Source organism: Rhinolophus hipposideros (genome assembly GCF_964194185.1).
Source record: "Rhinolophus hipposideros genome assembly, chromosome: 1".
NCBI classification, from domain to species: domain Eukaryota; kingdom Metazoa; phylum Chordata; class Mammalia; order Chiroptera; family Rhinolophidae; genus Rhinolophus; species Rhinolophus hipposideros.
Window position 1 is genome coordinate 110,671,979 of NC_138047.1, and position 26,148 is coordinate 110,698,126.

A 26,148-nucleotide genomic window follows, 5' to 3' on the forward strand; every position below is an offset into this window, starting at 1 on the left:
CCCCCGCAGACGTCGGGGCGCCCGGGCCTGCCGCTCCGGCCTGCGTTCCTCCGCATCACGGTCACCTCGTCTGGGGGCCGGAACACTCCCGAGGGCCGGTGCCCTCTGGACTTCTGGACCTAAGCAGCAGTCACTGTCTAGGGCTGGGTCGGTGGCGCTTCTGCCACCCTGGCCAGCTCCCAGACCCCCCGCCCAGGCCTGGGAAGCCCGCGCTCTGGCTTCAGCGTCGCGGAGCCCAGCGGACGGGGAAGGCTCGTCCGGGAACCTCCTGTCCAGGCCGCGTCGCCTGGGCAGGCGCAGCCCGGCGGCTGCGTGTGCCGGGCGGGCAGGTGTGCAGGTGCCCGAGCGGGGGGCGCGGCCGGCGGGGGTGCGCAGCGGCGCCCGGCCCGGCAGACACTGGCGCAGGGCAGGTGCGGCGCGGGCGGCCAGGCTCCGGGAGGGGGCGGGCGGGGCGGGCGGGCGGGCGGGCGCGGCCTGCAGCCGCCCGCGTGGTGCTGCGCGGCGCCCGCGCCGGGAAACAGGAGGCCGCTGGGCCGGAAGCCCCGCCCGCGCGCGCGCGCCTGTCCCCGCCCGCCCGGTGGAGCGGCTGCTGGCGCGGCGCGGCGCTGCTCGGCACGGCGGCGCCCGGGCGCAGGCGAGCGGGCAGATCAGCGGACGGCGCCCAGGCCGCCCCAGGCGCCGGGCTCGCGGCGGAGCGCGCCGGACTCGTCGAGGCCCGCGGCCGCCCGCGCCTTTCAATGGGCAGCTCGCACTTGCTCAACAAGGGCCTGCCGCTCGGTAAGGCCGCGCGCGCGCATTTCCGGCCGCGGGGGCGGGGCTGCGGGCGGGGCCGCCGGCTTTGTGTGCGAGTGCGCGTGCGCGCCGGCGTCCGCGCGCCGCCGGGCCGGGGGCGGGACCGAGGGCGGGGCCGGGCCGGGGAGCTCCGAGCGCGTGCGCGGGCTGCTGGGTGCGAGTGCGCGTGCGCCGGCGCCGCCGTCACGCCCGCCGCCCGCGCAGGTGACACAAAGGGGCGCCGGACCCCGACCCCGCGGACCCTCGGCCCACCGGCCTGTCGCATTCTGGCTCCGTGACTCCCAGTCGGACCCCCGGACCCTGGCTTCCCCAGACCCACGGTGCCCAGACCGCGGACCCGAGGGTCCCACTGCCCCCGAGCTCCCGGCCCCACAGACCTCATCCCAGGCCCCAGGCCCAGGCCCCGGCTCCCCGGCCCCCGGCGCTCGACCCCGACCCGACCCCGGGGCCCAGCGGGAGGGCCCTCGCGCCTCAGCCCTCAGCCCTGGGTCCTGCCAGGGCCACAGGTCTTGTGTCAGCGACATGGAGTCCTCTGCTCCGTGTCAGGCACTTCCTGGCGGCCTGGGGCCTGTCACACACTTGCGTGGCACACGATGGGGTCACCTGCGCACAACTTGGCTTTGAAAGAAATGAAAAGGCCTCGCGTGTCCTGAGGATGCACCGCGTTTGGCCCAGTGGGGACTGGCGCCGCCCTCGGGGCCCTGCGGGCCTGTGTCCCATGGGGGCGCAGTGGGCCCCCAGGGCCTGCTCTCAGCCAGTGCCAGGGTGCTTGTGTGCCGGGGTGCCCGTGGGCCGGGGTGCCCATGTACCAGGGTGCCCGTGTGCCAGGGTGCCCGTGGGCCGGGGTGCCCGTGTGCCAGCGTGCCCGTAGGCCGGGGTGCCCATGTACCAGGGTGCCCGTGGGCCCGGGTGCCCGTGTACAAGGGTGCCCGTGGGCCGGGGTGCCCGTGTGCCAGGGTGCCCGTGTGCCGGGGTGCCCGTATGCCGGGGTGCCCGTGGGCCGGGGTGCCCGTGTGCCGGGGTGCCCGTGGGCCGGGGTGCCCATGTACCAGGGTGCCCGTGGGCCGGGGTGCCCGTGTACCGGGGTGCCCGTATGCCGGGGTGCCCGTGTGCCGGGGTGCCCGTGGGCCGGGGTGCCCATGTACCAGGGTGCCTGTGGGCCGGGGTGCCCGTGGGCCGGGGTGCCCGTGTGCCAGGGTGCCCGTGCGCCGGGGTGCCCGTGTGCCGGGGTGCTTGTGTGCCGGGGTGCCCGTGGGCCGGGGTGCCCATGTGCCGGGGTGCCCGTGTACCGGGGTGCCCGTGCGCCGGGGTGCCCGTGCGCCGGGGGCGGCAAAGCTCGCGAGCTGGAGGCTTTCTGTGGGGAACGGTCGCTGGGTAGTCATTTCAGTGGTGCTTTCACAGCCGCCTCTACTGCCATTGGGATGTTTCATCCATTTCTAAAAATGTATAAAATTACAAGGTCTAGCTGATGGGGACGGCAGCCCTTCCCTCGGTGGCTTTCAGCTGGACAGCCAGGGCACAGTGCTGTGGCATCGTGGTCACAGAGGTGGGGGGCAGGGGCCCCCACGCAGCAGCGCTGCCAGAACTCAGCACACTGCTCTCCCTTCCTGGAGCCAGTCGTTTCCACCTCAATAATTCAAGAGATTTGGACCAGTTCTGTTTGTCACAAGGCACCTGCCCCCCTCGTGTTTGAAAGATATCAAACAAGGGCCCTCGCTGGTCTCTGGGCAGCATGGGGGAGGGGAGAGCAGGGCCTGGGCCTGTGGGGGAGCAGGCTGGGTTGGGGACCCCCTCTGCTGGGAGCTGGCCTGATGGTGGCCCCATGCCTGCTTTCTCACCCTGCCCGGCTGCCGGTGGCCATCTTGCGTGTTCTGCGGTCCTTGTCAACTTCCAGCCAGCGTGGGCTGGGGCCTGCTCAGGGGAGGGGCTGTGGCTCGGCCTGTTCTCCGGCAGGCAGCTGCGGAGGGTCTGCGGAGGGTCGGAGGGTCGTCAGCCCTGGCTTCCTCTTCCCAGCCCCCCGCCCCCTCCCCGTGCCCTTGGAGCCCGCAGAGTTTGGCGCTGGGGGCCTGTGGGAGGGAGGGGCTGTGACTGCACCTGAGGCAGCGGGTGGAGGCTGCAGCTTTCTCTGGCTGGCGCCCAGCCCTGCCCTCTGCCTGCCTGCTGAGAAGCCAGGGTGCTGTCTCTGGGATCCCCAAGGGACCAAGCCGCGGGAACCTGGCAGGGAGCCAGACCCTGCACAGTGATGCTCCCTGATTGGTCAGGACAGACCGACCTTCGGGCTGGGGGAGGGGAAGCGCCACCACAGAGGTGCACAGCTGGCTTCTCCTCTGGTGAGCTGCCCGAACTGCAGAGTCAGGTCACAAATGGGGGCCCAGGGCCTTTTCTCCCCATTCTCCAGGGCCCCTCCATTCTCCTCTTCAAAGTAGCAACTTCATTTGTGTAAAAACATACTCAGCAAAAAGCCAGCCCCCAGTAGGGTGGGCAGGCCTGCCCTTCCATGTGCGGCAGTGGAGCCCACCCACCGTTGTGTGCTCCTGTCACATAGTCGGGGGACCTTAAATGTTCTCTGAGCAACCCCAGACACTAGTGAGCAGCTCTCTGTAGGAGGCGGTCTTTGCAGTTCAGAGGTAGGTCTGTCCTTGGCCCCCCACCAGTGCTTGGTGGGGGCTTCCTTTGGGTTTGCAGTCCCCAAGCAGACTGTTGGGCCTCAATGGGACTTTTCTCTGCTGACGGTTTGTCACCTGCCCTTGGAGCTTCCTGTGTGAGCAGGCGCTGGGGATGTCCTGTTTGAGTAGCAGGGGCCCAGCTTGTCAGTGCTGACACCTTTGGCGTCAGCCCTGCTGTTGCCGAGACCCCCTTCCAGGTGGGTCCTGTGGCTGCCGGGGCATCAGAGGTGTGGCAGCCTGCGCTTTTTATCTGGTAACAGCTCTCCTAGAAGACTCAGTTTCCCCACTGGTGGCATGGAGGAGGACTGCCGGCCCTTACTCTGTGGGTCGCCTGGCTCAAGGCCCTGGGTGGCCCTGACGTTGCAGTTTGTGCAGGAGAAGGTGACCCATGCCGCACTTCCCCCTGCCCCCAGGACAGGAACTCACTCACACCGCAGGTCAGGGACCATCATGTCCAGAAGCTCAGCTTCAGACCAGCCCATGGGCCACGCCCTGGCATGGGCCTCGTGTGGCCACCCCGACAGGCCCGGGTCTTGTGAGACGAAACATCCATTATCCTGCAGACCTGGAAAACTCAGGGGCCTGTCATCATGCGGGACGACAATGGGTGGCTCTTACTGCTGTTGTTTCTGCCATGTCATCCTTAGGGAAGTGGTCCCTTGTGTCCCCTGTCAGCCGTGGAGCCAGGGTGGGGGAGGGTGACAACCTGGTGGGACTGGAACCTGGGACCCTTCGGAAGGAATCCCAGCGGACCAGTTAATGGGGGGCGGTGCTGCAACCCGAAGGGGGGCCTTTTGGGACGCCCAGGTGTGGACTGGCCTACCGTGAGGTGGGCAGGGTATCCACCATGACTCGTCAGGCTACCTGTCTGTGGTAGAGGCTGTGTCTCCAGCTGGCTGGCTGCTAACCGCAAGGTCCGAGTCTGACCCTCGAGCCCCGGTAGCAAGGTCTGGCCTTGGTGGAGGTGTCCCTCCGAGGGCCTCCGTGCAGCAGCTGGGAGCCGTGGCATTCGACGACCTAGCATTCTTTGGGTGAGGATAAGATTCTCGCTTTAGGATTCTGAGTGTGGGGCCTGAGCAGGTGGGGGTGGGCCAGTTACGGAGGAAGTGGGGACTCCGCCAGCTGCAAGGGGAGGCAGAGCCGCCGGGGGACGCCTCAGCCTGTGCCTAGGGCCTGGCGTGGCCCAAGTGGCATGGACAAGGATGGCCCAGAGTGGTTCTCAGCACCAGCGGGGTCCTCGTGACACTGGTGCCAGGGACCTGTTGGGATTAGTCTGGGGATTCGGTGCCTCCAGTGAGCCTGGAGCGTGCCAGCTGCCCTCTCTGGTCCCTCTGAGAGTGACTTTGGAGAGCCGTGTGGTGCCCGGATGCTGGTGGGAGCTGCCTCTGGCTGAGGGCCCGCCTGGGGCACTCCCTGGGGCCTGCGGTCCCTTCCCTTGCCCCGTTCGTTTCCTGTAAGTCAGCAGTGTTGGGCCAGTTGTAGACTTGCTGGAAGATGATGGAGCTGGTGTGGGGTGTCTGTGTGCCCTGCATGCGCTCCTGCTGGTGTCTCCGGAGCGTGGTGCTCGAGTCACAGCTGACGTCCTGACTACCCCTCCTGTCCCGCGCCGCCTGCTGCGTGGTGGGCACATGGCACCAGTGTGTCATGCACCCGTCCTGGAGCTCTGTGCCGGCGTCAGTCGCATGCGTGTCGGCCCCATCTGCTTCAGCTCCTGGTCCTGCCTGACCCGCTGCCAGTGTGGCCCAGGGACTACAGGGGACTACAGGGCCTGGCGCCCACCGGCTCGTCTGTAGCTGCGCCTGCTCTGCATTCTGGCCACTTCGCTGAGTTCCTGGGGTACAGATGTGCACATGGGGTCACGAGGCGCGTGTGGACATAGTGCATCTCAGGTGAGCTGGGGGTAGAGTGGGTGTGCGTGTCGCCCTGGTCAGAATTCACTCACTGCCACGTGCCTGTTGGGCCCAAAGCCACGTGTGTGGGCGCGCTAGGCGCAGGTGGCCCCACGGAAGCCCGGTGCTGGCAGAGCCAACACTCTGACCTCACGGGGTCCTGACTGTAAACCAGCGCACGTGGCCATCCCCGCTATCCTCACGTGGGACACCACAGAGTAGGGCAGGAGGTACTGGGAGGCCTGGGTGGCAGCTGGAAGGAGGTAAAGCCAGGAAGACGAGCAGGGAGCCTGGGAGTGTCAGGTACTGGGAAGCACAGGGGCAAAACTGTGGGCAGGTGTAGCATAGGGCAGGTGCAGCCACTCTAACGGCACCCCATCCCCCAGCCTGTGTGGGGATCAGGTGTAGGGAGAGTGGGATGGGTGAGGGCAGGAACTGGGGAAAACTGGAGACGCCTTTGCACTCAGAGCCGCAGGTTGGGCTGACCAGGGGAGGGTCTCTAGATACCTTCTAACCTTGGGCCAGCCTACTGCAAATGTGAGGTGACCCGTGCGTGCTCCCTGCCGGCCCCTGTTGCCGAGGGGACTGAGTCACTGCTTTGGGGAGTAGCCACCCACTCCCCAATATTGACCCCGACCAGGGTCGCCAAGGGGGCTGGGGTTGTCCCTTACTGAGGGTACATTTTGAGAGATGCATTGTTAGAGGATTGCATCACTGTGTGCACGTCATAGAGGCACTGACACGCGGATAGACGGTCCAGCCCGCTGCACGCCTGGGCGACCAGCCTGCGCTGCACAGAACAACCCCAGCTTAAACCAGCCGAAGAGAAAATGAGGCAGCCGACAGCCGTGGTATGAGATGCAGGGGACACAGGTGGATGTGGTGGACATAGATTGGGGAGCCAGGGAGTACACAGGACGTGGTCCCCGAGTTGTGCCCGCTGGCCACAGGCCATGGTCCCACAGCCCCCCATCCCCCGCTCTTTTTACATATGGGCTCTTCCTGTCTGTGCCATGGGCTGGCCTGGCCTGGCCTCGTCCCCTCTGCCGCCTCCCATGTCCGCATGGCTCTTGTGTCATTATTTTGAGCACTAGAATCACAGGGCTATTAATCACTTGGGTTATTTCTGAAATGAGGTAGAGGTTAGAGTTCTTGCCGTGACTGTCCCCTCAGCACTGGACGAGAAGGTGTGTGTGATCGGTCACATGGTCCCGTTATCTCAGGTGCGGTTGGATGGTCGAGCTCCCGCATTGCACGCCACTGCTGGACTTGGCTCACAGCCCCCTGCCTGGCAGACGTCCTGTGTGCAGGCTTGTGGGGCATCGGGCTGGGCGATGAGAGCCACGCACCCTGGCTGTCTGCACATTGGGCCCGGGGGTCTCCAAGCCCTGTGCAGGCTGGCCTTTGAGCCCATGCCCTCCGGCCGCTCCCCTCTGCTTGGAGACTTGGGCCAGGTGTCAGCAAAGCAGAGCTTCCTTTTGAAACTGTTTTCACACACAAGTTAACGGTGGGTACCCGAGGAAGCTGGTCCTCTGCCAGGACTGCACGGATGCTCGGGACCTGTGTGCAGTGCCAACATGTCACTGTCACGTGTGCTGGTGAGCCCTGAGCCCCTCGGAGAGTAGGGACTCTATGCCTACTGAAGGCGTCGCTGACCTGTCAGGCTGGCTGGTTGGCCACGTGGTCCCGGTTGCCTGGAGGGGGCGCTGCCTCTACTTTTGAGTGTGTGACAAGTTTGGGAGCACACGAAGAGACAATGGCTCTGTTCGTTAGCCTTGGGCTGCTGGTCTTTAGGGGTCTGTGGCCCTGTCAGGCCCCCATCACAGGCCATCAGCAAGAGGGAGGAGCATGGCTTTCCTGCGAGGAGGCAGCGGCCGGGCTGTGCACTGGCTGCTGGGGGGTGCAGGCCTGGGGCCCAGAGGAAGCACCGCGGAGCCAGCCGAGGCCTGGGGCTCATTCAGCTGCCGGAGGCCTGTGTCCTTGGGGGGCACCCTGCTGCCCCAGGCCCATCTCTTGGAGATCAGGGTGAGGTGAGGCCTGCCCCAGGCCAGCACCGCTCTGCTTTGATCATCCGGTGCCTCACCCCCTCCCCCGCCCTGCCACCTGCTGCCCGGTAGTGAGGGGCTAAGGTCCATTGCTGAGGGCCCCTGAAGCTTCTCTGGGGTGAGCCCAGTCACGGAGCAGCCCCCAGGAGGTCATGTCTAGGTTTGTGGGGTGACAGGTTAGGGCTGTAACTGAGTACCTGCTTTATGCAACGAAGTTAAGTCAAAGGATTGTCTCATTTGTAAAGTGAAAACAGTCAATTTCCTGTGTCTTGTATTTTCTTGAGCCGAGTGTTGCTGTGTGTCTGGAGAGCTCAGGGCATCCAGTCCTTCGGTGGAGCCACTGTCCTGGCGGCTTGACCTCAAGCACACACCCAGAGTGGGCATGGCGGGGACAGGCGTGCTGATTCTGGGTGGGATGGAGATAGCTGCAGGGCCCGCCCTGGACCCGCTGCCCGCCTGCCCAGAAGAGCTCTTGGCTGTTACTGACGAGGGACGGAGAGAAGGGGCTCTGGTGCCCGCAGCTGAGGGACGGTCCCACCTCCCTGCAGCAGAGGGGGCACCGGTCTGGCCAGCACCAGTTCGTGATGGTATGGGATCCAGGTGAGGGGGGTCCGGTCTGGCCAAGGCAGGGGGCCTCAGTGTATGTGGCTGCCTGGGACTAAGAAGGAAGCTTGGTGTCTGCTGGGGGTCTGGTGTCCGGGACCCCTTCCTCCAGCTGTGTGATTCCAACGCCCTCTGCCAGGGCCTGGCACTGCCCACCATGGGGAGAAAGGCCTGAGCCCCCACTCCATTGGCGGGAGCCATGCACCGTGTTCCCTGTGGCCAGGCACCCCCAGCCACCTGGGGGCCGGCATTGAGGGGTCAGTGTGGGTGTGTGACCCCAAGAGGAAATTGAGGGGAGAAACTTCCAGACATCAAGGCCACTGGAAGGTGATGGCCCCCAGCAGCACACCCTAGACCTGTGGGGGGCAGTTGGCTGGCTTGGCAGTGGCTTCTCGAGCCGGCCTCACGAGCCTGGGCCTGGGTGGGGGCGGTGCGGGTCTGAGGGCCTGTCCCTGGCCGCGGTGCGGTCAGCCACCTGGTGTCTGTGATGGCAGCTCCTACTCAGTCTGATGTCTGGCCACCTGTCAGGTCAGCACTTTGGGGAGAGCTGTGTCTGAACTCAGGGCCTGTTCTGCGGGGGGGGGGGGGGAGCACGGCTGGTACTTGTGCTGGCCTGGGGAAGCCCCACTTTGGGGTCTGCAACCCCTCCGCCTGGTGGCCTCATTGGAAGTCCACTCTCCCTGTCCAGTCACAGAGACCCAGGAAGCTATTGGCAACATGAGATAGAAGCTTCCAGAACCAGCCGCAGACCTCTCCCACTGCACTCCTGTCCTTGCTCCTAGTGACCGGGCCTCCTGGTTTGTGGCACTGGTGGTGTCTAGGTGGGGCCAGAGCCCCGTGGGGGTCCTAGGTACATAGCGGCGACGCGGTGCTGGGCCCTCAGGATAAGCCTCTCGCCGTGTACCCGTCCGTCACTCCCACGCAGGGGTAGGGCTCTGGTTCCAGGCTGGGCCAGCCCCGCGGCTGCAGGCGCTGGGATCAAGGATGCAGTGGGAAGCTTTGCCTTCGAGGAACTTCTGGAGTTTGTGAGTCCTAGCCGACCCTCGATGGTGTTTTAATGTGTCTCTTGTGTTCAATTTTTAGTCAGACTCTGACCCCGGCACAGGCTTCAGTGGTCGCTGCGGATCAGGAGCCTAGGAGCTTTGGTTCGAGACAATTAAAGACGTGGGCTGAGGATCCAGTGACAGGACGCGGTTCTGCCTGGGGATTCTGAAGATATAACGCTTTGAAAAGTCGAATTCATGGTCGCGGAAGCTGAGCCCATAGTAGGCAATGTCAGGTTGGTAGGGGCTCCTGGAGTGCGAAGCTGCTCGAAGCCCGTCCCTCAGATGCAGGCGCTGTGCCTGGGAGCACGGTGGCACTGTCCCCAGTCCAGGGCGGCCTGCGTGTGCCCCGGGTCAGGACAGTGATGTGACTGGGTTCCTGCATTTCTGGAAAAGACCCCCGATGCCTGGTGGTTGGTGGTAGAGCGGGCGTAGGCGTCACTTTTGCCGCCGTGGTTGGTTTTCGTCAAGAGGTCCCCTTGGGGGGTCCTCAGGCTCCCGATGGGGATCTGCTGTCCCTGCCGGCTACCCAGCTCACAGGCCAGCGTCATGTTTGTTGTGGTCGTTCTCATGTGAACTCAGGGCTGGGTGAGAATCGTGCTGCAAGACCTGTTCCTGCACCAACCTCGTGGTCGCAAGGCCTGGTGCCCCCTGGGCAAGGGTGGACCGGTGGCACTGGCTGGGGTAGCCGGTGGCGTTTCCCGTTGGCTTCTCACCAAGTCACCATGTCCTCTCCAGCCTCTGTTCTCACCAGTCCCAGCGGGGCCTCCCAGCGTCTTCAGGTCCCACTGGGCAGCAGTGTCCCTCTGCCACCTGCTCTCTGCCTGAGGTCACTGGGGACCCTGAACTTAGTTCACATGGACTGATTGATGTGTATTTGTTAGGAATTGAAGCTGAGGAATGCTGAAAGTAGGCGCTTATCAATTCACTTACAAACAGCAATGCCTGACCCCTTACACACAGAAAGAAAGCAGACTTAAATGAAAAATTACTGTTCTCCATGTGAAGCTGCAGAGACAGGTGGCACTGCGTGTGTTTGCATGGCTCTGCTGTCCTGCTGACAGCACGTCCCCACCATGCCCAGTGACAGACCGCATGGCGCACGGAGGGCGAGCCTGGAAGCACAGTGCTCGCTCAGAGGGATGAGGGGGGACCTGAGGTGAGGTCTGGCCTTGCAGACCCCGCACCGAGGCTGCTGGCGTCTCCATGTCTTTGCTGTTGTGAAAGCGGTGGGCGAGCGGCGCGCCTGCAGGATGACTGGCCGTCATGGGCGGCTGGGGCGCCCATAGTCACCCTGCTTCTCGGTTCTCATCCTGCGCGCAATGGCTGCCTGCACTGGCCGGTCATGCCAAGGGGCCATGTGGGCATCCCCTGGGCGTTTTTCCCAAGGCCATGGGATGGATGGGGCTGGTGCAGCCCAGCACAGGGCACAGGAAGCACCTGGCAGCTGCCATCCTGGGTGCCACCTGAGAGACGCCTGTCTCTGCCTTGGCCCACAGCGAGGTGCAGTGGCCCTCGCACTGGGAAGCAGCTGGTTTCAGTGATTTTGTGTCCTCATGTTGTGGGAACACAGGCTCTGCTGCGTTCTAGGGTTCTCGACCTTTCTGCCTCTCACCCTTTGGCATACACCATTGCAGTTCAAGTGACACCAGACCCTGGGAGACGCTCCCTGTTGAGGGTTCTGGGCAGGAACGATATGGGGTGCCGTCCTCATTGCGTGAGGGTCTGCACATTCCAGTGCTAAAATGGTGACGAGCCTGCAGGGCTGCAGGGACCTGCCCTCCCACCGCAGGCCGTCTCGGGGGCCCTGCGCCTTGAGGGGGGGGGTGCCGGCCACCATGTCTGTATCCACTCAGGCGTCTGTAGCCGTGGCAGACACGAGTTTGTTTTCCATTTTTCCTGCTTATTTTTAACTTACCTTCGACGATGATCCAGGTGACTGGACATTTAGAATAGAGTGTTCCCAGGGGTCAGCTGTGTTCGGCCCTGATGTCGGCGGCGGGCAGTGGGTTTTACTGGGGGACGGGGTGCTGCGGCGGAAGGCTGAGTATCCGCTTCTGTCATTGCAGGCGTCCGACCTCCGATCATGAATGGGCCCCTGCACCCCAGGCCCTTGGTGGCGCTGCTCGACGGTCGGGACTGCACGGTGGAGATGCCCATCCTGAAGGACGTGGCCACGGTGGCCTTCTGTGACGCGCAGTCCACACAGGAGATCCATGAGAAGGTAGCGGCATGCAGAGTGCTCGGGGAATGGGGCAGGGGGGCGGGAGCAAGAGCGGAGAAATTCGGCAGGACTGTCGCTGTCACCCGGCCTGTCAGGAGGGGGCTTCTTGAATCCTCTCCATTATCTCCAGCTCTTTCCGAGAAAGTAGAGCCTGGGGATGTGAATGCAGTGGACAGTACTGGAAGCTGATGGGGTGTGCCCTCCTGGGCAGCATGGGTGGCCTCAGCAGTTGCCCAGGAACCTGCAGTCAAGCCATTTGCAGGTTTGGGCAGCTCTCACGATTTGCATCTGCTCAGGAGGTGACAGGGTACCCATGATGTGAAGTATGTTAACCTGGCCTTCTGTTCGTAGTCACAGCCAACTAAGTCCTTCAGGACAACCTTTCCACTGAGACAGGTGAAGAAGCTTTGGAAAGGTTTGGACAAGGTTTGGAAAAAGCTCATAGCATCCGAGAGGCCGGACTCAGCAGGGATGGACAGGCCCTGGCAGTGTGGGCCCAGGCTGTCTGCTCTCCTGGAAGAGGTGGTTTTTGGCAGCCTTCTTGAGGACGGGACCCTGCTGACTACCCCTAGTTTGGGTTGAGACCCTGGAGCAAAGATGGACTGGAACCAGATGGGCCCTCGACAATGTGCCATCCAGCCCGTTGCCATTGGCATCAAGCCTTGAGCTTGGGTTGTGGGCAACCCCGCACTGCCGTGTCCCAGGCAGAAACGAGTGGAACAGTCCTTTTAGGAGGAGGATATTATCCAATTACTTCTATAAGTCTTTTTCTAGTGCAGTGTCTTCCCCTAGTCACAGATAACCAGGCAGAGGAGGAACGAAAACTGTGAGCGTAAACCAGCAGGAAGGACTGCAGGAGTCCCAGGGCCAGGGGACGGTTGTGACCAGTCACAACCAAGAACCAAGAAACACAGAAACCAAGCTTGAAACACAGAAAGCTCACAACACAGAAAACCAAGCTTGAAAATTTGACAAGGAACTGATAACCATGAAAACTGACAGCAGATTTGGGTGAACATTTGAGAGGCTCTAGAGATGAAAAGTAGCAAAGCTGAAAGTGACAATTCCCTGGGTAAGAAGGGGGACAGCATGAGGACACGGAGGGGTGGGGGTCGGGGCCTCCAAGTGGCGCCGGCGTGCTTCTAAGGGAAACCTCGGAACAAGGGAGGTGACGGGCCAGAAGCAGCATGTGATGGGCAGCGGTGATAGTCCCCAGAGCTGGTGGAGCCGATGGTTGCGAGGTGAGGAATGTGCGGTGGCACTTGGCAGAGCCATGGGCAGTCGGGAAACGCCTGTGGTTTCCTGCAGAGCTGAGCACGCGCCTGTCACACACCCACACGGTCACTTAGTATTTTTTTGAGAAATGAAGCTCATGTCCACAGAAAAGCCAGCACGCGGGTGTTCACAGCAGCTTTGTCCTGACGGCTGGACCGTAAAGAAGCAGACAGCTGAGCTGGGCGGCGCTGGGCCGTGGGTGTGTGCTCCTGCTCCCCGGTGAGCGTGGGGTGGGGACAAAGCTGCCGGCGGCTCAGGTGGGATGCACACAGCCGAAGCACTAACGTGCGGGTGGATACAGGCAGTCCTCTGTCCTGAGTCCTGTTGTGGTGACTCATCAAGTGACATGTAAAATTACATGGAGCTGCCAGCACACACATGTATAAGGAAAAGATGGGGACGTGGGCCAGGTGCCCACGTGCCCTGGTCACGTGTGAGGCTATCCCTGAGGGAGCTGGTGAGGGCACAGGAACCCTCTGTACTATTTTGGCAGCTTGTGGTGAGTCTTAAACTATTTCAAACTAAAAAGCTATTTCTAAAAATACCAATATATGGAATGAAAAAGAGTGCAGATAGAAGTTTCTAAAAATCGTAAGCAATATTAAAACAAATTTTGCCAATAAATTTGAATACTAAGACAAAACAGATGGTTTCTTCTAAAATTGTGATGTACCAAACCACTTCCCCGAGCTAATATAAAACCCAAATAAGTAAGTTGACACCCCAGGGAGGGGCAGGGCAGACTCCACCCCCACCCCAATACACAGGCCAACGGACTCACCACAGCCCCTCTCAGCCCTCAAGTCACCTGACCTGCTCAGGAAGCACAGCCACTGGCCTGGCGCGGGACACACTGCCCCCGGGGACAGCCTGATGCCTGGGGTGGTGTCCTCAGGTCTGATGCTGCTCCTGGCTGCAGTGAGCAGCGGGCAGTGAGATGCCAATACTGAGACCTGGGAAGAGCCTGGGAGTTGCCGCTGTGAGGACTTGCAGCTTAGCAGACAATCCGGGAGGACAAAGGCTCAGACCCTGGGTAGCACTGCAGCCACAGCCCGCAGCAGTGTCCCCCTCTGCAGTGCACAGTCTTGGACTAGCACCTCCTTAGGACAGTCCTTGGCTAAGCCTTGTTGCCAGGGTGGCCCCGTGACGAAGTCCAACAGGTGAGAGGGCAGCAGCATGCATGTCGTCTCCCTTCTTGCTGGTTGGAGACCAGATGTGACGGCCGGAACTTGGGCAGCCAACGGGAACGTGCAGGGAAGCCACTTACCAGGGATGGCAGAGCAGCAGTACAGGAGCCCAGACGTGAGGCCCCACATGGAGCTGACCCGCGGCCCTGGCCCCCGTCTGCAGGCTGTGGCGTGGGCGGGGCCCAGTGGCTGTTGCCGACATCACTGTTGATCGGGGATTTCTGTCTTGTCACAGCTCACTGCGTGTTGGCTTATCTAAGTGTTACAGAAGGAGACGTGTTATTGCCATAACATGGTGAAGAACTTCCAGAGCTCAGTGCAGACTCCACGCCCCTCCTGCCAGCCCAGGATGAGTGTCAGGGCCCCACCCGAGTTCCCAATCGCACCAACGCTGGGGGTGGGGACGTTGCCTACAAAGAGACAAGAATCAGACAAGCCCCACACTGGGTGCTCCTAACGCTTCTGGGGAAAAAGATTTTCAACCAGACTGCTCCTCTGAGCGAACGGCTAATCCAGGGGCAGAGGCAGGTTTGCTATGTCACTCTTGGAAAGCTCCTTAAAGACGGGCACCCATGAAGTCAGAGGCAAAGATGAAAAGGAAGACTCAGTGCTTCTGTCACGTTGGCCGGTGGGGGCCATCCCTCCTCCCCGGGGAGAGCAGCCAGCCAGGAGCAGGCACAAGGGGTGCTGGGGGGCACTTATGCTGGTGGGGCTGCTGTCGGAAGTGAAGCGCCCTGTCCCGGAAGGAAGGTGCTGTGGTTGTGTAAAAAATGAGATGAAAGTCCAGGGAAAACAAACAGGCTTCATAGTGGTGGGGTGGCGGAGGGTGGCTGTTGGGCAGGCAGTGAGTGGACGGGGGGACACAGACCCCGAAACCGCCCCGCCTGCGGGACCCAGGGAAGTACGAAGTGGCTTTCAGGCTCTGGGCAAAGGACTGCTGAGCCCGTCTGGAGAGCATCAGAGGAAACCCAGGAGGGGTGTGCTCACTACTGGAGGTCAGGACAGATGTGTGCTAAGTTCTACAGACAATGGTGGTTTGGTTGGAAGGCAGGGACAGCCAAGTGCAGAAGAAATGAGATGTGAAGCAGGTGAGAGAGATAGTGGTGTTTGCCGAACATGTAGCAGCAAAAGGTTAACAGTAAAATAACTAATGCTCCGATCCACAGGAAAAATATAAATCAGCAGAAAATGGGCAATGAAGGGGGCTTCTGACCCAAAACAGCTCCTGCAGGAAGCAGGTGACACTGTCCCCACCCCCAGGTGCTCAGGGTACCCTACGCTGCGGGAATACTTGCAAGATGGGACTCAGGTGTGGGGCTTCCTGAAGAATTCCACCCTGGGCGCTTGATGCAATGCCCGGGCCATCGCCGCCATTTGCAATCGTGAAAGGGAGTCCAGAGGACCTGCAAGAAGAGAGGATCTGGTGGCTGGATGGCGCGGCCGAGGTGGCCTTCTGGGCCAGGGTGGGGAGCCTGCTGAGCAGTGTTCACATTCCTGCTGAGATGCTTCCCCTGGTACCATGGCACTGAGAAATACGCTCCATAGAAAAAAGCCGTGGACACAAAAGTAGTAATTTATCAAGAAACACTGTGGGCAACTCTCACTCAGAGATGCAAATTAAAGCTAAAACAACAGCTGACTACTTGGCATCCGTCACACGGAGCATCTTAAGCTGAGCGCCCGGTGGTGCTGGTGGGTCCTGCGAGATGAGTCATCGGGATGCGCTGTTCCCAAGCCCTCAGGAGGGTTCTCCAGTCCACCTACTCGTTTCCGTTTCAAAGAACATATCTTCAAGGAAATAAACACATATGCAGGTTTTCACTGCAGCACAGCCCACACTGGAAGCAGCCCGAGCGCCCTGACAGTGGGGGTGTCCACACCAGCCGTGGGCCATCCAGACTGGGATGGAGTCCTAGACACAGTCACGATGTGAAGACTTCACTGCCAGAGCTAAATGCTCAGGATTAGAAGTGAGCCGCCCCCTCGTGTGCATGGGCTAGTCAGTCTGACCTCTGCACGCTCAGCAAGGGGCCCACGTATCCACCTGCCCAGGCCGCAGACCAGGGCTCCCCTCTGCTGCCTCCCTCTCTGCAACCTGTGAGTGTCGAGGCCGGGCTCTGCTCCTCACGCCCACTCCGTGCAGCCACCTGTCACTCGTGCATGGCTGTGCCTGTCCACAGTGGACACCCCCAGATCTCTGCACCCTCCACTACACCCCTGGCTCTCATAGCCACTCCACTGCCGGGCCACACAGCACATAGAGGCCAGAGGGGTCTTGCTGGGGTCCTCTCCCTCCATGGTCCCCGCTTTGTCCACCTCCCCTTGCGCTCCTGGTTAATCTCTGCCTCTCATGGTCACTGGCTCCTGCTCCCATCACACGCAGAACGTTGCCCTGTCCACTCCAGGTCAGGCCAAGTCCAGGCCCCAGAGGGGTGTGTGCCTGTGGGACCTCGATGCCCTCCTGGGAGGCCAGGGAGAGGATGTTAGGACGTGGGCAGTGAACCAGCTAGTTTGAGTCATGTGTCCACTCAGCAGCTTCCTGGCTTCCAGGAGGGGGATTCCTTGGTCTTCAGTGTGGGAGCAGAGGCAGGTCTACTCCCCTCATCAGAAAAGTCCAGGCAGGCCCCTCTGCCCTGCCCCTCGGCCATCTCCGCCTCGGCTGTGTCCTCCAGCCGGCCTCAGAGGGAATGGTCTGTGTCTATTCTGGGTGGCCGGCCACGTCCAGCTAAAATGGAGTCTGTTGCCATAGGAGGGGCCGAGACGGGCAGTTAGCAGACTCACTGTAGTGCTTGCATCCCACACATTCACCCAATCGGCCCGAAATCCAGGCTTTCCCCTCAGCTTCACCACACGGGTGCCTTGGGTCCAGCCAGCTGTGCACAGTGGGTCTTGGCCTCCCTTGTCCAAGAGACCCAGGGTCAGTCCAGGAAGCTCAGTCTGGAAGAGGAGAGGGGGGCAGACACAGCAGTCATGGGTTCCCATTGGCCACTGCATTTCAGTGACTCTGAGATGTCCTTGATTACAAGGCCCACTGGTCTGCCCCACTGGGGAAGAACAACCCCGTCCTCCAGCCATGACACGTGGGTTACGTCCTGCCTCTGGCCTTTCCAGGAGGGGGACTCCAGTGCCATGGTCCCCCTTGGTCTTGAAGACTGGACACTGGGGATCCTCTGCCCCTGCCTCCCGTGCATGTGGTGGTTGCCAGAGCGTATTCCTACAGACCCGACAGCAGCTTACCACCCCCTCGAGACACAAGTCCCCACAGAGCCAGGCGCCCCAGGAACCAGGTGCGCTGGCTGCTGGGCCTGCGCAGGCTGGGGGCGCAGACGTGGGGCCCGACGCCTGTGAGCTCGGCTGAGGCCCAGCGTGGTTCTGCGTGAGGCAGCCGTGCACAGGCCCCGCCCATGGAGGTTTGTGGCCCCAGTGGGCAGTTTTACAAGAAAAGTAGTGTGTCCATACATACGTGTCACCGAACTCTCGGGAGACGCAGGGACTGACCCACCTGGCCCTGTGGGCTTCATGGGGAGCGGCCTCACCAGGCTGTGTGAGACCACTGGGCAGGCAGGGCTGTGCTGGAGACCCAAGGCCATGTCGCTGGGTCCTGTGCTGACTGCGCTGCCCTGCACGCCTGCAGCCCCACAGCCACGCTCCTGAGGGGCAGACGCGCCCTGAGGCCCAGCTGGCCCCTGGGGCCCCTCGCCGGCCTGTGCACATGACCGCACAGAGCCCAGTCTGGCCGGACCGCACCTCCACGGGCTGACCTGGCGGCCCGGCCTTCTGTGTGGTCAGGACAAGCAAGCAACTCGGCGTATGTGTCATCCCTCTGTGTGTGGGATGAGCACGATCCTTTACAGAGTTTGTTCTGGTGTGGGGCTGCTGTGATTTCTGCAGCTTTATTCGTGGCTCCTCGTGGCAGTGTGGGGTTGCTCCTGTTCTGGTGGCGGTATGCCAAGGGCCCTGCAGCTCTCTGCCCCACGGGCAGGGTTTGGGGTTTGTTTGGACTCGTCCTCCCAGTGCTCAGCATTTAACACCTGTCTTAGTGGCTGGTGCCCATGCTCTCCTGCGGTGCATTTTCTCAGTGCCCTTTCTGTGCTGGCGGGAGGCAGGGAGCCCAGGTTTCTGTGATGAGGCAGAGCTGATGGTCAGCGGGTGGGACCAGGGGGCTGAACCCCCGAGAGCCGGCAGCTGGCGAGGAAGCTGCAGGGTCCTCGGACGCGCCGGCCAGAACTGGGCTGGGCTGGGGCCTCGCCCCGGCACTGAGCCTGTGCTGCCCGCACTGCAGGTGCTGAACGAGGCGGTGGGCGCGCTCATGTACCACACCATCACGCTGACCCGGGACGACCTGGAGAAGTTCAAGGCCCTCCGGATAATCGTCCGCATCGGCAGCGGCTTTGACAACGTGGACGTCAAGTCCGCTGGTGACTTAGGTAGGAGGGCTCCGTGCCCCGCAGCTTCCGGTCCCTTCTCCTGGGCGTGCCCTTGGGCGTTTGTGTTGTCTGTTGATTTTACTTTATTTACAATGAGGAGCGCCCTCTGCAGCCGTGGGTGTGGCTGAAGGTGACGTGCGAGCTGGCTTCAGTGGGTGTGCGGTGGCTGTGGCCTCACGCAGTTCTCCTCTGGGAAGGTCATGGTCACAGGTCACAGCAGCTGTCCTCAGAACACTGCCCGGGGCCCATGTCCTCTGTCTTGCGGGCAGATGGCACTCTGATGTCAGCTTCTCGGGCAGCTGGGACCCCTGCCTGGGGCTGAGGGGAAGGACATCAGGTCCGGCTGGCATCCTGCGTGTCCCGAGTTTCACACGTCCCTGTCCACAAGACACAATAGGAAAGGCAGTTACGTTGTGAGTTAGGGTCTGCATGAGTGTGTGCACATGTGTATGAGTGCATGTGTGGCTACATGCATACACGTGACTCACACTGAAACAAGCAGCTCTGGACTGCACTGTCCCGGGCACAGTCTCGTTTCCTCAACGTTGTGTCCTCTTTCCAGCCTTCTGTGCTGGTCAAGGCCATGCCCTTGCCAGGGCAGTATAGATGCACACCAGTGCTGCCCGTCCCCTGGTGCCGCTGCAGGAACTGGGGTGAGATGGCCCAGTGTTTGCCTGCTGCAGATGCAGGCACTGTTTGACCTCATCCTGGGCAAGCCCCTCGTGCCCACCACCAACTTGCACGGCAAGGCCTCTCGCCCCCCACTGTCACCTATCCCTAGGCAGTATCCCCGAAAGGTGCCTGCAGTGTCAGGCTGTGGCCAGGGCACTCTGCAAGCCGGGTGTCCTCAGGGCCTCAACTCTGTGCACTGAGGTGGCCCTCAGTTTCTTGGTTTCATGGGCTGGATTCTGTTTCTGTAGGGACAGTCTGGGCAGTGCCATGCGGTCATCCATCAAGGCCTGGCCCGTGGGGACGTGTAAGTCCCCAGGACCTGTTCTAACCTTAGGTTGCATTTGTTCCCAAATCTAATGGAAGGAACAGCTTGGTTCCCATTCAGTCTCCTCTGCCCCACTCCCTGACTCTTGCATTTCAGAGGGAGCAGGGTTGTTTTGGGGGGGCAGGAGGATCCAGGGTCCTCATGTGCAGCCCTGTTTGTGTGTCGGGCACCACCTGGCTACCAAGTGCGTCCTCCTTGCCAGCAGGAGACACAAATATAATCATGCAGGCTGTTGGGGACAAGTGTGAAAGGGGCCGGGGCTTGGGGTAGAGGTAGAGTACAAAGGGAGGGCTAGGTCCATCTTGGGGCGCGAGCTTAAGAGCAGCATCAGCTCACGGTGGGAACCCGCCAGTATGTGCCTGGGCCTGGCCACGTGGAGGAAAATGGGGCACCAGGGCTCAGCCTGGAGAAGCCTGAGCTAGCTCACTTTCCAGGACCACTGTGCTGCTGTAATCACTTCTGCTGACGGGACGACAGGGCCGAGAGAATGGGGCGGTGGGTCTTTGTTTTGTAGCCTCCCCGGAGGGCCCTGGGACTCGTCCTCTGGCCTTTCATGGGTAAAGCACCAAGGATGGGCTTTGGTGACGGCCCACTCATGTCTTGTGTCCCCAGGCATCGCTGTCTGCAATGTGCCGGCGGCATCTGTGGAAGAAACTGCTGACTCCACCATGTGCCACATCCTCAACCTATACCGCAGGACCACCTGGCTGCACCAGGCACTGCGGGAAGGCACACGGGTCCAGAGCGTCGAGCAGATCCGAGAGGTGGCTTCCGGAGCTGCAAGGATCCGTGGGGAGACCTTGGGCATCATCGGACTAGGTGTGTCACCCTCTGCCTCACCCTCTGCATGGGCTCAGTGGACAGTGAGTCCACCGACTGTGCTGCAGGACGTCCCCCCCACCTGGGGACAGCATGGAGAGGAGGGGGCTCTGCCAGAGACTGTGCTGGCCCGTCTGCCCCAGAAACACTAGGCATGGGCCACGTGCACACAGACGTCACACAGGTGCCCAGGGGTCACGCACAGGCTCAGTCACACACGCACACCCTGCCGTCCTCCCCCCACACCATGGTGGTGGCTGAGTGGACGTGGCCTTCAGGTGAGGGCCGGGGGCCCTGCGGTCTTTATCCCACCTTGCCTGGCAGGGCTTATCACCAGCAGCTGCCCTGGCGAGAGGGGTTGCTCACTCCCCCGCCGTGCACCTGTGCACCCTTTCGTTTACCCTCTTGCTCCCTCCTGGGCCAGATAATGCTCTGGGTCTAGCACACATTGGGGAGAAGCCTGACCCACAACCCCCGTCCTGTACACTGCCCGCTTGTCCACTGAGCGTCCATCTGTGCTCCTGGGATTCCTCCAGGCCCCGCCCGTCTGAAGCCCTGTCCACTGTTTGGCTGGTGGGGGGGTCTCAGGGCTCTGCCTGCCCTGGTGGCCACACTCAGCACAGGAGGAAGACACCGTAGTACCCAGAGGGCTTTGCTCCCACCCTGAGTGGTGTGTCTGCGCGTGTCACCCTGGGCAGACGGGGCCACTGAGGCAGGGCGGGGGCCGCAGCTGCAGTGACGCCGGTTTCCCCGACAGGTCGTGTGGGGCAGGCGGTGGCACTGCGGGCCAAGGCCTTTGGCTTCAGCGTGCTCTTCTACGATCCCTACCTGCCGGACGGCACCGAGCGGGCGCTGGGGCTGCAGAGGGTGGGCACCCTGCAGGACCTGCTGTTCCACAGCGACTGCGTGACCCTGCACTGCGGGCTCAACGAGCACAACCACCACCTCATCAACGACTTCACCGTCAAGCAGGTGGGAACAGGAGCCCGTGCTCCTCCAGGTGGAGTGGGGGCCACCAGGCCGGAGCCTTCGGCCAGCCTCGGGGAGCTGACAGAGCCACGAGCAACGGTGGGCCTGGCCAGGAGTGGACAACTACGAGGTCTCTGCCTGGCTCTCCTCCCGGGCGGTGGGTAGTGAGGCCTGTGATTTACTCTCGGCGCCATCTGTGTCTTCCAGATGAGACAAGGGGCCTTCCTGGTGAACACGGCCCGGGGCGGCCTGGTGGATGAGAAGGCATTGGCCCAGGCCCTGAAGGAGGGCCGGATACGTGGCGCAGCCCTGGACGTGCATGAGTCGGAGCCCTTCAGGTGCCTCCTGGCGGCACCCCGGGTGGTCCCGGGCCAGACACTTGCCTCAGCTCACTCCCCATGCTAGCCGTGCCCATGGAGAGGCCCCCATACCCACATACATCTCCAGGCCCTGGCTCTAGGCAGCCAGGGGTCCAGGGCACGGGCGTACTTGGGCCCTGTGTCCAGCCCACAATCGTGCTCCAGGTGGACCTTCCTCCTGGGGCCCGGCCAAGTCTCAGTAGGCAGGCGGCCAATGCAGGGGAGCCTGCATCTGACAGGGATGGGGAGGGGCTCAGAGCTGTGCACTCCTGCTTGGCGCCCAGGCACCGTGTTGATGGGTTGCCCTGGGGTGCACAGCTGCTGGCCCCCACGTGCAGAGGCCCCAGTAGAAAAGCCCGTTCAGGGCAGCAGGTGGCCTGGGTGGGTCTCCCACCCGGAGGCTACAGTGCTGCCAGGAGGGCCCGGGGTCTGAGAGCCCGCAGGTGGGCAGGGCAGGCCCCCCCAGCCAAAGCCCCTCCCCACTGCCACCAGCAGCCTGTGTGCAGGTTGACCATGTGGGGGGCCCACCAGAGGTGTGTTCCAGGCAAGGGTGGGTGCCCTCACCCCGCCCAGACCACGGCACTCTGACCCGCGCTGTGCTGTCCATAGTTTCAGCCAGGGTCCCCTGAAGGACGCCCCCAACCTGATCTGCACCCCGCATGCAGCCTGGTACAGCGAGCAGGCGTCCATTGAGATGCGCGAGGAGGCGGCCCGGGAGATCAGGAGAGCCATCACAGGTGTGACGCTGGGGACGCCGGGTGGGCGGCTGGGTCCCTCTGGAGGTGAGCAGTCATCAAGCAGCTGGAGGGAGGCACTGCGTCCTTTTCATTTAGCCAAGTCCATTCTGCATTGGCACGTGGGCAGGGAGCTGGGACAGCCTGCCCTGAGCTGGCATCACAACTGAAGCAGACCCCAAACACAGGTCAGCCCTGGTGTCGGTGATGACACAGCCAAGCTGACCCTCAGCTCGAGCAGGTGTAGCAACGCCTTCTGTCATTTGCCCACGGGGGGTTTCAGCACGTGTGTCACTTGCCCAGCTCACGCCCCATGCCAGCCATGCACTTGTCAAACTGCACTTGTAAGCCTCCTGGGTGGGGCCCCGTCTGCTGCTCGCTCACATACCCAGGCCGAGCAGCCCACGGAGCTGAGGCCACTGAGCCCAGAGGGTAACTGCCCAGACACACTGGACCTCTGGAGGGAGGGGGAGGTGCAGCCGGGGGCCCTGCAGCCTGCACTGCCGAGGGGGGCAGCCCGTGTTCTCCGCAAGCTGCCACCCTCCTCGTGCCCCTGAGTGGCAGCTGTTTAACATGGCGCTTCCCTGTCCACCCCTGACCTCCAGGCCGGGTCCCTGACAGCCTGAAGAACTGTGTCAACAAGGACCACCTGACAGCGGCCACCCACTGGGCCAGCATGGACCCAGCTGTTGTGCACCCTGAGCTCAACGGGGCCGCCTATAGGTGAGCAGGCGGGCCAGGGTGACAGCGGGGTCAGGCAGGCCTGTGATGGCTGCAGGGGGAGCAGGGGTCCAGCCTGGGCTCTCAGGCCTAGACGTGTGCACTCACGTGGGCCCCAGTGGACGCTGACCGTTGGGGTGTTAGAGTCCCAGCAGGGGTGGCTTTCCAAGCCTGGTGGACACAAGACCACAACGCTAGGAGCAGGGGTGCGGGGTATGTGGGCAGGGGAGGCAGGGCCGGGCGGGTGCCTGCGGCCTTAGGGAGCAGCCCTCTGTGCTCCTGGGCCCCTGCACTCAGTGATGCGGCTCCAGAAGGGGGCCTGGCCCAGGGTCCCCCTGCCGGCTGGCCTCACAGGCCGTCCCTCCTTCCCAGCAGGTACCCCCCTGGCGTGGTGGGCGTGGCCCCCAGCGGCATCCCGGCCGCAGTCGAAGGCATTGTCCCCAGTGCCATGTCCTTGTCCCACGGCCTGCCCCCCGTTTCCCACCCGCCCCACGCCCCTTCTCCCGGCCAAACCGTCAAGCCCGAGGCGGATAGAGACCATGCGAGTGACCAGTTGTAGCGCGGATGGAGCTTGGAGCCTCGGCGCCGGCGGGGCCACACCCTCGGACAGGCATGTGGAGGAGGCACCGGGCGGCCGGCGCTCCACAGACTGTCCAGGCGCCCGGCGGTGAGGCGGCGCGGCCTCCGCCACGTAGTCCCGTCCCGAGGGCCGGCGCTGCTGTGTCCTGTGCGTCCTCGTTCAGCAAAAGAAGTTAGTAGTTAATTCTATCATGAATGTTCTTGTCTGTGCAGTCTTTAGAACATCACGGAGGATTTGTTTGCTTAGCTGTCAACAAAAAGAAAACCTGGGGAGCATCAGCAGGTCACTTTCAGGTTATTTTTTCCTTTTGTACGTTGGAACGTGCCCGGAGAGAGGCAGCTGGCAAACTTCTCAGGACAATGAACCCTTCCCATTTTTCTTTCTATGCCACACAGTGCATTGTTTTTTCTACCTGCTTGTCTTATTTTTAGAATAATTTAGAAAACAAAACAAGGCTGTCTTTCCTCATTTTGGCATGAACCCCTTGTTCCAAATGGAGCCGGCTCGCAAGCGGCTGGAAGGGCGTGCTGCAGCCCTGGCCGCGGCGCCTGTCCTGGGGCTGTGCGGTGCCGTCCTGCTGATGTGGTAGCTAGCAATACTTTGGTTAAATCATGTTTGTGACTGTAACCATTTGTATGAATTATTTTAAAGAAATAAAAATCCCAGAGAGCCGGCGTGCCCACTGTCTGTTTTAGCGGCTCCGTCTCACAAAACACTGCCAGGTCTTGGTTCTGGCTCTAGTGGACTCAGGGGCCAGAGCAGGCAGCCCCGGACGTGCATGTGTGTGGATGTGGGCAGTGGTCCCTGTGACCTGGGCCGCAGGGGCGCAGTGAGTGGGCAGACGGTGCGGCGCGGGCCCTCCTCAGCGCTCTTCCCTCAGGTGCGCCTGTGACCTGGGAGGAGAGTAGAGACTGGCCCCACACTTGCAGACCATGTTCCACAAGATGGGCCGCTCCCGCAGCTCCGCAAAGCTGGCTTGTCTTCTGCAAACGACAGCCGCGGGTTTGCAGGGCACTCGGAAGCCCCACTGGTGCCCACCAGCAAGCCCTGTGCACGTGGCCATGACTCGAGCCTGTGCCCGCTGGTCCATCTAATGGACAGGGTCCCGGGGCAGATGGCAGCAGCAGCCCCACAGGCCTACACTGCCCCCTCAGCCCCAGGCCACCACCTGTGGTGCCAGGGGGCACCTCTGCCCCCTTCAGTCTTGTGCTTTGTGGAGCACACCCTTTAGTGCTCTTTCCAGCATGGCTCTGCTGGTGGAAACACTCCACAAACACCTACTTGTGGGAAATTTAGGGAGAAAAGACCTTATTTGTCCCCACTCCACACACGTCATTCTGTCGCCTCTCGGCCTCTGTCCCGAGAGCTCGGCCGTCTCCCGCTGCTGCTTTCAGAGCCCTCTCTGAGCTGCTGTCCGCCGGCAGGTCTGTTCAGTTCTTCTAGAACTCACTGCACTTCATGAACTGGTGAATTTGTATCTTTACTCATTTCTGGAAACTTCTCAGCTTTCTGTCTTCACTTGTTTTCCCTTTATTCTCCATTTTCCCCTTCAGGGATCCTGAATGGCAGTAAAATATATAAAACTGCAAAATAGCTAAAGTGATTAAGTTAGAAGAAAACTGAAAGACTGGGGTACAAATATTAGAAAAGAATAAAGGCTGAAATTAGGATAAATCTATATGTATCTGAAGCAACCAGCAAAGGAGTGACAAAATAAAATTTAAAACCATGGACAGAAACAAGATACATAAGATTGGAATTAATCAAATAGAAAACAAACATAGGAGAGAGGACCAACAAATTCAATAGCTGGTTCTTTGAAAAAGTAAAATTGAACAACTCTGTCAGATAAAGAAAGTAAGACAAGTACAACCATTATCAGGAGCAAAATCTTCACAGTTCCTGAGGTCACTGAAATGACAGGAGACAGTGAACAACTTTATGCTGACAATTTAGAAGAACTGAAAAAAAAGCACCTCCCCAAAACTGACACAAAACATGCAAGGCTGGCCCGCCGTGGGGATGGCGTGTGATGCCACATCTCCCCTTGGGTCCAGCCACTAGAAGTGCTGGGTGCTGGTGGCTCACAGAGGGGTCCTCTGGGCATTGTCCTCAGCCACGGAGAGCTGCCTGTCCTGGGAAGCCACCACCAGGCAGTGAGCTGGCCCACTGGCTCAGCTGAGGACAGTTCGGAAGGTCCTCCCCGGTCTGATGCCCCCTCGGTGCCTTGGGCAGTGCTGCTGAGATCGCTCCTTTGGGAAATGCCAGTTAGAGCCTGTTTCCCGGGAGCCCACCTACACAGCCCCTCCCAGCGCTTCCTCTCCTGGGTACATTCCCAACGAACAGCACTGACAGACCAGAAGACGTGTCCGTGTGTGTTCCCAGCAACTGTCATCATAAGGACTACAAACTGGAATCATCCTGTCTATCGACACTAGAACGGACGCCAGTTGTGGTTTTTACAGTGAGATACTCTCCAGCCATGAAAAAGAACAAAGCATCGGTGCACATGGTCACATGTGCCAGGAGAGGGAGAGGCCTGACAGGCGCACACAGCACACGGCTTCCTCTGGACGAAGCTCTTGCGTCAGGATGCAGGGTCTAGTGCCCTGGGAATGCTCTTCCCCAGAGCTTGTCACTGTCACTCTCGTGCACACAGCCGCTGGCGGATCACCAGTCATGGCTCCAGGTGCTTCTGCTCTGGTGAGCTGACGTCACTGGGACTGTCGTCACCCGTCCCTCTAGATTTCAGGGTGGTGGTTTGCCCTGTGACCTCAGGTCTGTCGTACGTCCAAGAAAAGTTGATTTTTCAGCTTTTT

At 61.5% G+C, this 26,148-nt stretch overlaps 1 protein-coding gene across 18 annotated transcripts; it reads left to right on the plus strand.

Annotated features, from left to right (window-relative positions):
- Positions 1-548: 548 nt before the first annotated feature.
- Positions 549-24,001, plus strand: CTBP1 (C-terminal binding protein 1). 18 transcript variants are annotated; one of them, XM_081060615.1, is made up of 10 exons: positions 549-777; positions 9,079-9,274; positions 11,108-11,262; positions 18,007-18,151; positions 19,761-19,967; positions 20,725-20,939; positions 21,144-21,274; positions 21,905-22,032; positions 22,635-22,752; positions 23,125-24,001. In XM_081060615.1, the coding sequence occupies exons 2-10, from the start codon at positions 9,268-9,270 to the stop codon at positions 23,306-23,308; spliced, it is 1,290 nt and encodes a 429-aa protein (XP_080916741.1). In that variant the 5' UTR covers positions 549-777; positions 9,079-9,267; the 3' UTR covers positions 23,309-24,001. The 18 variants fall into 18 exon arrangements, with proteins under 18 accessions (XP_080916741.1, XP_080916750.1, XP_080916751.1 ...); XM_081060621.1 differs by having other exon boundaries at positions 571-777; positions 20,725-21,035; positions 23,122-24,001; XM_081060623.1 differs by having other exon boundaries at positions 571-777; positions 20,725-21,035.
- Positions 24,002-26,148: the final 2,147 nt, after the last annotated feature.